Source organism: Lethenteron reissneri, chromosome 65 (assembly GCF_015708825.2).
Source record: "Lethenteron reissneri isolate LAM-NWPU_2019-01 chromosome 65, ASM1570882v1, whole genome shotgun sequence".
In the NCBI taxonomy this organism is placed as follows: Eukaryota; Metazoa; Chordata; class Hyperoartia; order Petromyzontiformes; family Petromyzontidae; genus Lethenteron; species Lethenteron reissneri.
The window spans coordinates 2,262,902-2,277,996 of NC_083843.1; the positions used below are offsets into that span (position 1 = coordinate 2,262,902).

Below are 15,095 nucleotides of genomic sequence, written 5' to 3' on the forward strand. Positions count from 1 at the left end.
GCCGCTAGCCCTCCCCACCCGACACAGCCAGTAAGGTTTGTCACGTAAGCAAAATGTGCAAATGAGTTACTATTTCAGCCCACCCGTTTGTTGGAAAGTAAATCCACACCACAGTGCGCTAAACACTGCACTACTGCTCCGCACCACACACGCACGCATCCTACACCACACACACATCATGCACCACACACATCCTGCACCTCACACACACACATCCTGCACCACACACACATCCTGCACCACACACACCACAGCTGTCTACGCACCCACACCCGTCGGGTGAATTCTCCCGCAGGCGGCGCCAACGGTGGGGTCCCTCCTGAGTCGGTCGATCAGCATGGAGAGCGCCGAGGGGTAGAAGTCCGTGTCTCCGTCCAAGGCCAGCACATAGGTGTTGCGCTTCTTCCTCTGTGGCGGTGAACGGGGAGTAGTGGCACGGAGACAGATCAGCACCAGCGGTGGCATTACAGCCGCGACCTCGTACAGAGCAAGCAAAGCAACCGATCACTTAGCTCGTCAACCCCAACGCTCCTTCTCCAACCTCCAACAACCAAACACACAATGTATGTATGTATGCTGTATGTATGTTGTATGTGTAGTGGGTATAAATTGACGAATAAACTTCTGATGAGGCAACACGATATTTTATGTCTTTCTTTCAAGTCCCTAACACAAAGGGTTTTCGGTCCCTTTACCCGATACCTTGGGAGCTATGGCCTCCGAACTATACGGGCCCTATCACTGGGTACCCCGTTCCCCTTCGTCCTCCGGCTGGGGCCTAGAGGAGGCTATCTGACCCGACCGTACCCGGTCCAGGTCTTCATTCTTCAGCTTGCAGATGACTGAGCCAGACCTCTGAGAGGTCCGGCTTATGGACTGATTCGTGGCTTGCTCCACCCTAGCCACGCCTCCCTTCTAGAACTTTCTGGAAGGTGACATCATCCGCCGGTTCCCCCCTCCCGGGGCCCCGGGGAATGTGTCCCAGGATCCATTAGCTAGGGTTTGTTGTAGGCCCCTTTTTTGGCCATGGACATTAGCCCTGGCGTGATAGCGCTTCCGCCCCCTATTGACGATAAAGGGAAGCTACCAGCCCACAGAGTGGTGAGTGACGATTACCCCGACATATGTATGTTGTATGTATGTTGAACTTTTTTAGTACCGTACGTAGCCAACCGTGTTAGTCGGGGAAGGACAACAAACTAAACACAAACCGCATTTCAAAATTCAATAGTATTCAAAATAGATTATTTAAAAGTGCATAGCTACAGTAGATTCCTAAAAACAACCACAAGGGTCGAGAGATCGTTGCTATCTGCAGCGCTACAACCTCTGGAAACAATCTCCCCGAAGCGGTGTGCACACTCGACTCCATCATAACTTCATTAACAGTGACAACTTAATGGAAACAATGCGGCTCTTTTTGCTTGCGTACAACAACTAACTCCAGCCATCCTCACAGCAGCGGCTTTTGGTGAGCCGTTGAACAAAGATGGGCACTGCATCTCGCACTTTCAGATGCGCTTCTACGGTGGTCTGGAACGCTCTTCCTTCCGATATTAGGAAGCAACTGGAGCTATGCACTTTTAAATCATCAATTAGATTGGACACTAATTTCTCTAGAACTGCGTTTTGTGTTTGGTTTGTTGTTCTTCCCGCACACCTCCGATTAGCACAGTTAGCTACGTACGGTGTGAAAGAAGTTAAAAATGCATACAACTAACTCAGAGTCGCAAACCTATTTTGCTCATATTTTAAACAACTGTAATAAGTGTATGTATATAGATATTTCTTAATGTATAGAAATTTCGATTGCAATTTTTAATACCAACGTGATGATGGCGCGTTGAGTGATACATTTCTGCCAGAGAGGTAACCAAAGATAGACTTCTAAATGTGCCGAATCTGCGTGCACAGACACGCGTAGTGCAGGCTACGACTGGGCCTCCACCCAGAGGTAGAGAGCCCGAGAGAGAGAGACCCTCGAACAAACTAAACAATAAAAATTTACTAGGCAAGACCCACTGAGCTATTAGCTCTTTTTCAGAAGCGACCTGGCTATCAAAAATTATAGCTCAACAAAGTGGATTATCAATTGGATATTTATAGCAAATACACGAAATGCGTGATGTTGATTCTAAATGTGGAGGGAAAAACCGGAGGACCCAGGTAAAAATCCATACGACCAAGGGGAGAGAGACACGCAAGCTTTAAATATACAGGTGTCAGGGCCGGGATCGAACTCAGTGCCTCCTGCATACCAAGCGAGGTCGTTAACATCTCGCCACAGCGGCGCCCTAACAGGGTGTATTTGGTCTACACTTCCACACTGCTCCCACGTCTTGGGGGAAGAGAGGGGAGTACTCACACTCTACCCCACCGCACGGGAACTGCACATCCACAGAATGTGCAGGGCTTACCCATTTAAACTGGCAAGTGGAAGTGTAAAGCGGCCTCCCCAAGGTCGGCTTAACCTTAAATGAGTAAACATTAGCACTGGGGAGACAAAGGTGGATGGGCGTGGTGTTGGACACACGACCCGCTTGCGTGCCGTCCCGTCCTGAACAGGTGCTCGCTAACAGCATTTGCCTCAACAGTGTGTTAACGGCTATATGAGGGATCGTTGTCTTTGCAGTTTACAAGACCCTTACCTCCACCCATTCCTCTTGTTCATCTTTCTTCACTGTGTGGATCTTGCGGTAGATCTTCCAGCCAAAGAGGTAGTACATGTACATCACCTGTACAGAACACGTCAAGGGGTTTAATAATAACAATCACCATCAGCAGCAGCAGCCGTGATTGATCCACTACTGGATTAAGACCTACCCAAGTCGTCACGATACCTCATGAGATCCTGAGTCGTTATCCACCCAGCACCTCCATTACCGACTGATTCCATCGCTCCATCTCCTCGGCGGCCAATCCTCTTGTATAAGTTACATTATTTGGCTGCCACTCCACTATTATTCTCGACATAATGGCCATGATGGCGCGTGCTGCCCAAGTGTAACTCAAAAGCGCACGTGAAACGAATTATTAATCATCACGTGATTTCATTTTCAAATGAGGAGATGACTCTCGAAGTAGCATACAGATGGCTTCAATAGGCGTGAGCTATTGCCATCTCCTCTGTACGGCAGATGCTGGTGACAACTCGTAGAGCGAGAGCTGTAACTTTACATCGAGGTGGTTGACGAACCAGATGATTGCGCCAGGAGTAGCGGAGTGGCGAATCATCGCTGCTGCGTTCGTGTTGTGAATCGGGCGTTGAGTCGTTTTGTGTTCCGTCGCTCTGTTCTGGGTAGTGACCACTGTCGATATTAGGAATGCACAGGAGCTATGCACTTTTAAATCTAGATTGTAAACTCATTTCTTTAGAACGGCTTTCTGTGTTAAATGTTTTATCCGTCCCTGTACCTCCGATTAGTATGGTGAGTAGGGTAAGGTGTGGTGTGAAAGAAGTTCAACATACATATGGACGGTCACTGACCGGAGATATTTACTTTTCTAATTGTGCATCATCATCGTCATGTATAAGCGCATCAGCTGCTACTATGCTCTGTGTGGATGCGGTTGTAGGGTTTGTGGCCCAATGAGCTTTGGGGCAGAAGATCTGAAGCCCAAGGACGCAACAAATACCTGTGACCACCGCTTGCGATGGCGGATCATCTCCTTGTCCTTGAGGTGCACGCACAGCGAGTTGCCGTGCGGGAGTTTGTAGGAGAGTCGCGCTCCGTACGGCGTCTGAGTCCTCTCCATTGACGGCGCCTCTTGTGGATTATTCGAGTTTTTCTCAAAATACCTTCACATCAGCAGCAGAAGCACAAGCGACAGGGAAGACGCGCCCCAATTACTATGTTGCATTGTTGCTGCTGCTACTGCTGTCATCTTGGATGAAGTCCCCAGCTGTTACCTCACTGCTGCACTCGACAAAATGTTGAATATTTAGGTTATTTGGCTGCTATACATTTCCACGTGATAAGTCAATTCGTTGCGCTATTATTTGTGGCCAGGACGCTTTGAAAAAAGCTAATACCTCAGTGGGTCTTTTCTGATAAATTTAAAATAGTTTCGTTTCATATTTGTCTTTTGTGATATGCTTACCTGTCCTATACTTGGCACTCCTATCGTGTTTTTGTATTGTTTGTTGATGTAACGGTCTCACCGTCCCCTGCTGGACATCTGTGAAATAGAGCTTTGCAGCTCATCGAATTCCTCCTGCAGTTTAATAAAAAATTATGATTCTGAATTGAATACAGCAGCAGCAGTCGTGGGTGACCAATGATCCAGCACTCAAATATGATCTCCCAGTTGCTCGCTGGCTCACTGGCGGTCAGTTGCCTTCGTATCGCTCTTCTATTGCTACTACTTCTACAACCATCGTTACTGTTCACAAGAACTTCATAGATGAATTCCTCCACCCGTGTCGAGGGCCTCGGTCGCCCGGACTGAGTCGTATCGTTGTCTAAATTCTTACCAACGCACGAACAAAAGACAACGATCCCCGGTATAGCCTTCAACAGAGTGTTGAGGCAAGGACTGTTAGCCAGTAGCACCTATGAAGGACGGCCCGACACACGAGGGGGTAGGTGGCCAGCACCACGCCCGCTTGCTTTTATCTCCCCAATTGCTGCACCGTTTTGTGTAAATTATGTCATGCGACGTGTGCACTCTAGAGCAAGGTTGGCTTTGCATGGTGTGAAAGAAGTTCAACGTAAATACGGACGTGTATAAAAAGATGAGGCTGCCTGCTCAATTCAACACGAGCGTGAACGCTCATCTATCACACCGCCCACCACAATGTTTCTGTTTGCCAGCCAATTGTCAGTTTGTGCACCTTCGGATCTGTGTTCAACAACGGTGATGGTGACGCAAGGCCTCGCTAGGCCTGCGATCGGCGCTCACGTCGGTCATCTGCGTGACCATCACCAAACATCGTCATTGTTCACCGTGATTTATCAAATTCTGCACGAAGGCATCTGCGCAGGCTATTCCCATCCTTTTCTTGTTCTCGCGCACACCACGAGATGAGCTTAACTTCCCTGTGCCGTCCCTTGCTTCATTATTAGAATGCTCGTGCCTCTATCCATCCTTCCCTCCCTCCATCCACCCAGCTCATCTTGACCACATAATAACACCCGGTGCACTGACCGGCACACTTCGGCGATGACGTCCATGAGGCTGGTCACGAACTGGTTGACCACCATGTGATCTCCCTTCATCTCGAAGGCGTCATCGAAGTAGATGTGAGCCGAGAAGTCGTACGGTTCCCGCTTCACTGTCTTCTCCTTCTTCCCCTTCTTTTCCTCCTTCTCCCTTTTCTCATTTTCCTCCTCCTTCTTCTTCTCCTCCTTTTTCTCATTTTCCTCCTCCTCCTTTCCCCCCTCCTTCTTCTGCTTCTCCTCCTCCTTCTTTTTCTCATTATTCTTCGTCTTCCCTCTGCCGCCGGAACCGACGCTTAGATCCTTAGGCTGACTCCTGTCCAGCCTGGCAGCGGCAAGGGGGAAGGGTGGTTATTGTTATTCCGCTACTGGCTCTCCGAGTCAAGGTCACGGTACAGCATCGCTGTCCTCTGCAATCGAGCGCTCACCCAAGATCTCCTGCCGAATGTTTCCTCCACCTTTCTCATCCCACAGATATCAGCAAACTGCCACCGCATCCTATGGAGTTCAACTCACAACGACCTCTACCCACAGCTGGCACCGGCTTCTGGGTGAGTGGCATTTCTCTGTAGCTGCAGCAGTCAGCAGCCGTCTGGAACTCTCTCTGTATTTATCTCCCACTGCTGCACAAGCAGCAGCAACCAAGCACCATTATCCACATTCAAGAAGGAGACTCTCACCTGTCCAGGCTCTCACCTGTCCAGGCTATCAACTTGTTTAGGCTCTCGCTCCCACCTGGTTCAGGCTCTCACCTGTCCAGGCTCTCAATATTATTATGCATCTTAATAATGTTTGCAGCCTATATGTGTTAAATCAAGTTGATTTAGTTGATTACAGCTTGCACCATTCACAAACATCGCTCAATGATCACATGCAAAGAACGGACCCACATTAAATACGATCATCTGATTGGCTGCCACGTTAGGAGGCCAAATGTTCCGTGCTAATCGGATGTGGAGGGAAAGGACAATAAACTAAACACAAAAAGCAGTTTTGAAGAAATTAGTTGTTAATCTAAATAATTTAAACATCCATAGCTCCAGTGACTTAATAATATCGGAGGGAAGAGCATTCCAGATGGCTGTAGAAGCACATCTGAAAGCGCGCGGTGCCGTGACCGAACGAAATTAATGGGTTGGTTCACACCCATCTGCATATTTGCGAGGGACTCCCACTGGTCCGTGGGATCCGGCCGCTTGATGGGAACTGGCGGTAGGTAAAATACTACCTCAGGATGGACGAGATGATCTTCGTCATCTCCTCCTTGGTCTCGTGCCACATGGTTGCGCACAGATAGATCTTCACCCTCTCTTGCTCTTGGCTGCTACAGGATACAACGAGAACATGACATCGTATTCGGATTGAGAGAGGGAATCGCAGAGCGCGGTTCTCTGTTTTATGCATTGGACAATGTGGGGTGGACATATTTTGGTCTGTAGGATAGAAGGGCAAACGTCACAAATTGTCATCATTTTGAAAAAAAACATGTTTGGATTATTTGATCATACTTTACCACCGACACTCAAAACACGACAAATAGACAAATGCATCGACCAGACTACCACACAATAAAAACAAAGATCGGCCATATAGCCTTGACAGACTGTTGGGGCAAGGGCTGTTAGTGACTAGTACTTATGTAGCCCAGAACGAGACTCCAGGGGATTTGTGGCCATTCACACAGACACACACCTAGTCACACGGACATCTAGTCACACAGACACCTATTTAGACAGACACCTAGCCACACAGACACCTAGTCACATATGTTGTGGGCTTGTATGGAGACAGAGTCTTCTTAGGAGGCAACACGTATTTATTTATAACAACGATAACGATAACACTCGGTCCCTAACACGGGCTAACGTGCCCTAACTAATAGGGCCAACCACTCTTTAGCCCTCCGGCTAGCGGGACCTAGGGGAGGCTGACCCGACCCAGCCAAGGTCCTCGGGTCTCGACCCTGGCCCACACAGACCCGGTCCTGAGAAGGGCGTCGGGTCGGGGGATCCTCAGGGTACTAGCCTATTGACCACTGGCCTCACTGAGCCCCGGGCCTTATAAGGACGGCGGGGCTTGGGGTCCAGGGTCCTATCTTCAGGTGGATTCTGGGTCTTCGGCTTGAGGCAAACTGACTCCAGCCGCTCTGGGGTCTGGCTTTTATGGGGCTCCCAGGGTCACCCCGCCCCTAGTCATGCCCACCATCTGGAACCTTCTCGAGGGACCTGGATTGTTGCGCAATCCTCCCCAGCCCCCTACCGGGGGGCCTGGGGTGTCCCCCTCCGGTTCCCAACCGTCCCCCCCCGGGATGCCTGAACCACGAGTCCTGCTTAGCACAGGCTGGACTCGCTATTGCCCCCTGTTGGCCCCTGACTGGAAGTACCTGCTCAACCAAAGTATTGGCGGCATATTATGCCCAACAATCACCCACCACACATAGATACAACAAGCAAACAAAGCCTGATCAGACTATTGGGGCAAGTGATGTTAGCGAGCACCTATGAAGGCCGGCACAAGGTGGTGGGTAGCCAACACCACGCCCGGCCGTCTTTGTCTCCCCAGTGGTGATGTTTACACACCACACCAGGTGCTCATTTGAGGCTGAGTCGACCTAGAGAAGGACCATGACCGGTTTAGATAATTGTCACTGATGTTGGCCGTGAGCAGGAATCGATCTCGGGTTACCGGGTTCGTAGCACAGGGCGCTAACAGAGACACTGCCACTCCCTACCTAGATACACACAAACACACACACACCTACTCACAGAGACACCTACACACAATCACACACACACACCTACTCACAGAGACACCTTGTCACGTACAGACACACCGAGTAACAAATGTATCGATTCAGACTCCCAGACACACCGTGTCACACACAAACCAAGTCACACGCGCACACACCACGCCGTACCAACACCAACAGACGGACCTCCTCTCCTCCTCCACCTCCTCCTGCTGCTGCCGCCGGTTGAGCAGCAGTCCCGCGACGAGACACGCGGGCTGCGGGGCGCGGCGCACGAAGAGCTCGCGTGTGCGCTCCATGCGCATTGCACCGCCCGGGCGCAACGCGGGCGCCGCCGCCAGCAGCAGCGCCGCAAACCACAGCGCCCCGGCGCCCAACGTGAGCACGGTATCCACCACTGAGTCCTTGCCAGGACCCACGAACGAGCAGACGGCAGCGGCCGTGCGGTCATAGAAGAGTGAGGTAGTTGCGGACGTCGTCTGCTCGGAGCCGTTCCACCGTCGGACCGACTCGCAGTCATAGCGAGAGTCGCCCGAGGCGTCGAGCACGAAGTGGAGGGCGACGACGACCGCCAGGGCGGCGGGCGTGGCGAGGCAGAGCGGCGCGGCGAAGCAGCTCCTCTGCTGGCGGATCTTGCAGGCGGCGTTCGCGAGCCACTTGCAGAGGATGGAGGCGCCTGCCTGCACGCCCAACAGAGCCAGGGCGAGCGCCACGCTCTCGCGGTGTTCCGCGATGCCGCCGATGGCGCTGAAGCTCCTCCACTCGCCCTCGACGCCCGCGTCCAGCAGCACGACCGCCACGATGATGATCGTGCGCACGAGCGAGCCGTAGAACTCGGCGAGGTTCCGCGATTCGCCAACGGCGTCGCGGAATCCCCGGAGCCAGCCGACGGGCAGGAAGTTCTCCCACCACGACAGGGACACGAGCAGCAAGGCTCACCAGCAGCAGCGCCAGGTGGGCAATCATTCCCGCCTCCGTGGAGCCGCCGTTGGGCGCCGTCAATGCCACCTTGGCGACCGACAGCGCTAATGCGCCGAGACAGCAGCAGAGGGAGGCCAGGCTCAGGAGCTTGGACGTCCTGGGCGGCTTCCTGCCTCGCGTCCATCTTCCGACGAACTGCAGCGCGCTCGGCACCAGGGTGACACCATTGAGGAGGAGGATGCTGCTGAGAAGGTTCGCCGAATCCGCCGGGAGGATGACGATGGCCATGAGGGCTGAGCCGAGACCGATGAAGCCTTCCAGCAGGCAGTTCTGGGTGACGCCCAAACGAACGCAAGGACATTGAGAGACAACGAGAGATTGAGGATTGTTGGAATGGTGAAACACGCCAATTAAACGCAGAGCCTAGAGTGTCTTTTTTTAAAGGCCTTGTCGTTTTTGTACAAAACAGGTGACAACTGCACTGGCCAACGTTGGCGAGGCATGGGAAAATCAATCCCCACTGATGGACAAGGCCTAGCGTGGATTAACAACAACAAAACTCAATTCAACACGTAGGCTTTCGCGACCAATATCATCCATAAGATATTTTTTGGGTTAGATCGCGTAAATATATAAATGTGTGGTTAAACCCCCCACCACCCGACACTGACAACTAGTAAGGGTTGTCACGTAAACAGAACATGCCAATTCGTCACTAGTACAGCACACCATAGTGTGGGAGAGCCAAGCCACAAGATTAATCTGAGTACGACGTTACGCCAGTAATTACAACTAGCTTAATCAGAGTTTGTTAATGACGGATGTTTTGAGGTTGTTGTTGCTAATTGGGCTTGTGCACCACTGTCAACGCAGCTGCAGCATTGCCAACATAATTTATTTTTAAAATTGCGATACCCAGCAATGGATTGGCAAATGACTCTCCGTAAATTATGTTTATTGTTTCATTTTTGATAATGATATTGACGCGATGCTGCTGCGATTTAATGGTCAGCAGAGTGGACGTGCACTTACTCAGGCCGCCGGGTCTATCTCCCGGCGCGGCAACTGAAGCAAACGGGAGAGTTTGTGACCTCTCCTCGCTCTGTCCGCCCAGAGCCAATGGAGGCGGTGGGGGGGTCTAGCGTGATGAGTCCACTGGAAAAATCCTAATTTGTATTTATACTGGAGGAATTCGATGAGCTATAAAACTATTTTTCAAATATGTCCAGTCGAGGTGGGACAGAATGTTGCAACAACAAACAATACACGATGTCAGTGTGCAATTTACTTTTAAAAATATACAAATGAAAATAAACTTTTTAAGTTTTCGGTAAAGTCATGTAGGTAAAAAATAAAAATTTATGAAAGTAAAACAAAATAAAAAATAAAAATCACGACGTTTCGGAGGCAACACAAGCTTCCGTCTTCAGGTGGAACCGTCACAGCACGATAGCTGTGTGCAGGAGGCCGTTTCTTCCTGACCTGCTTTTGTGCTTTAACCATCTACATGGCAGAGGCTCGGTCTCATTAGCAGCAGTTGCACTTTGAACAACTCTGGCACCCCCCCCCCCCCCTCTCAGGCTCAGTCCTTTGTTATGTAGACTAACCGTAGTCTCAAGCCGCACCTTACCATAATAATAAAAAGTGGGCCATTCCTGGCCCATTCCCCCCCCTCAACCAGTATATATATACGGGGTAGTATCTCTTGTAATCTCTCATTTACTTGATACAGCTATCGTGCTGTGACGGTTCCACCTGAAGACGGAAGCTTGTGTTGCCTCCGAAACGTCGTGATTTTTATTTTGTTTTACTTTTATTATTTTTTTATTTTTTACCTACGTGACTTTACCGAAAACCTAAGAATATGAATACTTGAAATCAAGAATGCTTCAAATCTTGAATTAAACTTTTTAACTTTACCAGATGCAGCCCACTGAGCTATTCGCTTTTTTTCAGATGCGACCTGGCTATCAAATAATGATAGCTCAACGAAGTCGCTTATCACCATGTGGAAATTTATCGCAGCCAAATACTATAAATAATATAAATGCATGTGAATTATAAATGTGGAGTAATGCACCGGAGGTCCGGGACAAACAATCCATGCGACCAAGAAAAAAAAACAGGCAAACTCTTTGTCTCTCTCTGACCCTTACCAGAGCGATAATCTTCCAATTGGAGGCATCGGAGTTCTTGAAGGCGAGCCGGAGGCCGCAGCGGATGGAGCTGAAGATGTTGGGGATGACGAGAACGAAGGCAAGGACCCAGGAATAGAACTGGTTCTGGCCGAGTTCGCCGGCCTGTCTGGCGACCTTCTTCATCTCGGCCAAGTACACAAGGCTCAGCTGCGTTCCACCACATTGCACACGCCAGATGGAGGGAAGCGTCACGACACTATGTGTATCCTATCAATAGAGGGAATCCCCATTGAATGTGTGGCGTTCACACTCCGCATTTTCAACTTAAACGCGGATTTTTCGTTTACATAACGTTTTTCGCTTTAGCGTGCACGGTGCCCCCACTATAACGCGAGTCTAGCATGTGATAAACTACTCGCTATAACGCAAGTATGGTGCGCACTGCGCCCGCTATAACGTGAATCTAGCATGTGACACACTGCGAGCTATAAATGTATCGTTACCCCTCTTCAGATTCCTGACGACTGCCTGATGATGCTGGCTGTGACTCCCAGCGAGACATTCGTACCCAGTTGGTAAACGCGTTTGGATTGCCCTCCAACAACAACGACAACACTGGTGGTGCTCAATGTCAATCAATAGATTAACGCTCCTGCTACTGCCGAAGCGGTAATACACATTGATTGGCTGCACGTTTGTTTAGTGATAACTTCATTAATTGGCTGTCAGGTGAAGGAGGGTGCGCGACACAACTTTTACTCACGCGATTTGACCCAAAACGAAATTATTAATCACAATGTGGATGCCATCATTGTCATCAGCAGCCATGGTAAATCCACTGTTGGATTAAGGCCTCCCATTATCTTCTCGACTACGAGTGAACGGCATTGATCAGTGGAGCGAGTTGACAGTCTCAGCTAGCTTCGAAGCTCAATTCGGAGCGAGAGAACTCGGCTCAGATGCATTGACATTGAGGGGCGCGTGTCTGGACTAACTAACTACTCAAATAAACCATTTTATTTTACCAGGTAGGGCCCACTGAGCTATGTAGCTCTTTATTAGAAGCCACTTGGCTACAAATGACAGCTCAACGCGTTGAGAGTATTTGGCTGCTTTACATGTCCACGTGATGGTGATGATGAGTCACGAAGTCGAGAGTATTTGGCTACTTTACATGTCCATGTGATGGTGATGAAGAGTCACTAAGTTACGAGTATTTGGCTACTTTACATGTCCACGTAATGGTGGTGATGATGAGTCACTAAGTCGAGAGTATTTGGCTGCTTTACATGTCCGCGTGATGGTGGTGATGATGAGTCACTAAGTCGAGAGTATTTGGCTGCTTTACATGTCCGCGTGATGGTGGTGATGATGAGTCACTAAGTCGAGAGTATTTGGCTACTTTACATGTCCACGTGATGGTGGTGATTATGAGTCACTAAGTTGAGAGTATTTGGCTGCTTTACATGTCCATGTGATGGTGATGATGAGTCACTAAGTCGAGAGTATTTGGCTGCTTTACATGTCCGCGTGATGATGGTGATGATGAGTCACTAAGTCGAGAGTATTTGGCTGCGTTACATGTCCGCGTGATGATGGTGATGAGTCACTAAGTCGAGAGTATTTGGCTGCTTTACATGTCCACGTGATGATGGTGATGATGAGTCACTAAGTTGAGCCGTCATTGTGGCCAGGTCGCTTCTGAAAGAAAGATAACTCAGTGGGATTTACCTGGTAAAATACAAATACAAAAACAGTTTAGTTTTTTTTATACATCTAGGGCATGTGTGTATGTTAGACTTATTTTGTACTGTACGTAGCAAACCATGTTAATCGGAGGTGTAAAAAACGAATCGGGTGATGGTGCAGCTGTGAGGTGAGGCTGAGGAGAGAGGTGGGGGGTGCCTCCTCCTCCTTTCTCCTCACCTTGCTGAGCACCGCCGTCCCGAACACGGCAAGGAAGAGCAGCGTCAGGGGGATCAACCTGAAGACCCGAAGACCCCGAGTCGAGGATTCCTCCTCATCGATATCTGGGCGAATGTTGAACCTGTCCCAGGATCTACGGTGGACACAGACATTCGGTCGAGTCACAGTGTATTTTGTGTTGTGACATTGCTCTCTGCTGCTGCTTTAGCTGCAGCAATGCATTGGAACTGTTGTTCACATAACCTATTCACTGGTTGTGTTGGGTGGAGGCCTTACGACACGACATTTTACACATGCGATCTGACCCGAAAATGTATTACGAATGACGATGAGGTCGCAAACGTCTACACGTGCTAGATTCAGTCGAGTAACTTCAGAGCTTTTATCGACGATGTTCGTTGCCAAGAGGAAGAAGACGTTGACGAAGCAAATGGAGAGGAGGAAAAAAAACAACCTCTGATTATTGCGCAAAGAAGATTGGATTGGTGGACGCTGGGCATTGCACTAAGAGGCATGGAGAGGAAGACCATGCGTGACCATTCTGGTCAACGTGGGCTGGGGAAGATGTCACTTTGTGACCGATGCTCGCCCATACCGAGATCGAAGTTGACGTCTTCCGTCGCCGAGCCCAGAGTGATGGGAACCTCCGCGACATCGATCTCAGACAAGTGACTCAAGCAGCTTGAGCGACGGATTCTGGTGCATTGCGTCACTTTGCCAGAAACCAGTTGGCTATCAATGCTCAACATACGAGGGTCGGTTTTACCACGTGATTATGTTTACGTACACAGTTTAGTTTGTTGCCTACTATCGAATCACGCTGATCTTGAAAGCTAAGCAAAGACAAACCTGTCTGCTGCTGCTGAGGTCACCAGGTTCTCAGGACAGGAATAACACGAATGCAGACGTTTTCTCATTGAAAATATGTACATTTCAAAATAGCAGTCCTGGTCACAAACGCAAAGTTTGTGGGAAATAATAGCCATTTTCGGTACAGTTTAGGCATAAACAATTAGGAAATAACACTTAGTATCTAGGAACAAAAAACATAAATTTGTTACACAGTGTTATTATTAATGTAGTGGATTATTAATTTATCTTTTGTGTCCTGATCACAAAGCAAAGTTTGTGGGGAATAATAGCCATTTTTTGTACCTTTGAGGCATAAACAATTGGAAAATAACACTTAGTACCCAGGGACAAAAAAAATCATTTTTTTGTTACACAGTGTTATCTGTGCCGGTCCTAGGCCTTCCCTAGGGCGACTCAACCTCAAATTAGTACATTTTTGTAAGCATCGCCACTAGAGAGACAAAGGCGACCGAGCGTGGCGCTGGCAGTGGTGTTGTTGGTGGTGGTTATGGTGCTGGTTGTGGTGGTGGTGGTATTAGTAGGTGGTGAAACGCGAACTTACTTCTCGCATTGGGATTGGGGCTCCACTTCTGATTGTGCATTCCTCAGCACGTCCCTGCTGCGTTCATTCCCACACGGGTACTCGCATTTCCATTCAACAGCTCCCGCCTCTCCTTTCTCTAGCGACGTTGAGAACCTGGACGTTGCTTGAGGCGTCGTCATCGCGCCGTCTACGCGTTTGGAAGCTCAGATGTCGGCGTTGTCAGAGATTCTCCCTCTAGCGTCTCCCTTCAATAAACATTAAACCCTACTTGTCCGCGATGAGCTGTGGCGTGGTTAACAGACTTAGCTCATCTATTCAGCTAAACTCAGAGTCGTTGAGGCAATCTGACTGATAGTTTTGTCTTTGAGATGCGATCGCGTTCATATGATATACTGTTACAACGTGTATTATAATTGTAACACGAACTAGTGTTATTAATGATTATAAAAGTAGCAAGATTAGACTCCAATGGTGAAGAAAGAAAACATCTAACACTGAAAACAATGCAGATATTTTAACTGTCTACAGACTTCTACAGAGGCATCAGCACTGAGCCCTCTAGGGAGCGGGGTACTAGTCTCAGCGTGGTAGCACCACTGATTATATATATCGAGAGGAAGAGATTAACCCGCATTCAGTTTGACACCCTAATTTGCAAGGGATCAAAGACAAAGCTGAGGGAGTGAAATATCTGCTGAGCCACGTGGCATAAATTTACAACGAGGAAGCTGAAATTCTCTGTGGCTTAATATTCACAGTCGCAATGTCGTGAGTTGATATTCAAAGCAGCGTGAGGCCTTCATCAT

General features: G+C 49.1%; 1 protein-coding gene across 1 annotated transcript in view; it reads right to left on the reverse strand.

Moving 5' to 3' along the window:
- The window catches only part of LOC133359440 (chitin synthase chs-2-like), a 34,371-nt gene extending 19,903 nt beyond the window's left edge, over nt 1-14,468 (reverse strand). The window contains exons 1-10 of the mRNA XM_061577850.1: nt 14,308-14,468; nt 12,894-13,026; nt 10,986-11,174; nt 8,848-9,159; nt 8,095-8,810; nt 6,388-6,483; nt 5,149-5,484; nt 3,637-3,799; nt 2,649-2,735; nt 267-402 (exon numbers count right to left, since the gene is read on the reverse strand). Of these exons, the coding sequence (XP_061433834.1) occupies nt 267-402; nt 2,649-2,735; nt 3,637-3,799; nt 5,149-5,484; nt 6,388-6,483; nt 8,095-8,810; nt 8,848-9,159; nt 10,986-11,174; nt 12,894-13,026; nt 14,308-14,468 (2,329 nt within the window). The remainder of the gene's footprint in view (nt 1-266; nt 403-2,648; nt 2,736-3,636; nt 3,800-5,148; nt 5,485-6,387; nt 6,484-8,094; nt 8,811-8,847; nt 9,160-10,985; nt 11,175-12,893; nt 13,027-14,307) is intronic.
- Between the last annotated feature and the right edge of the window lie 627 nt (nt 14,469-15,095).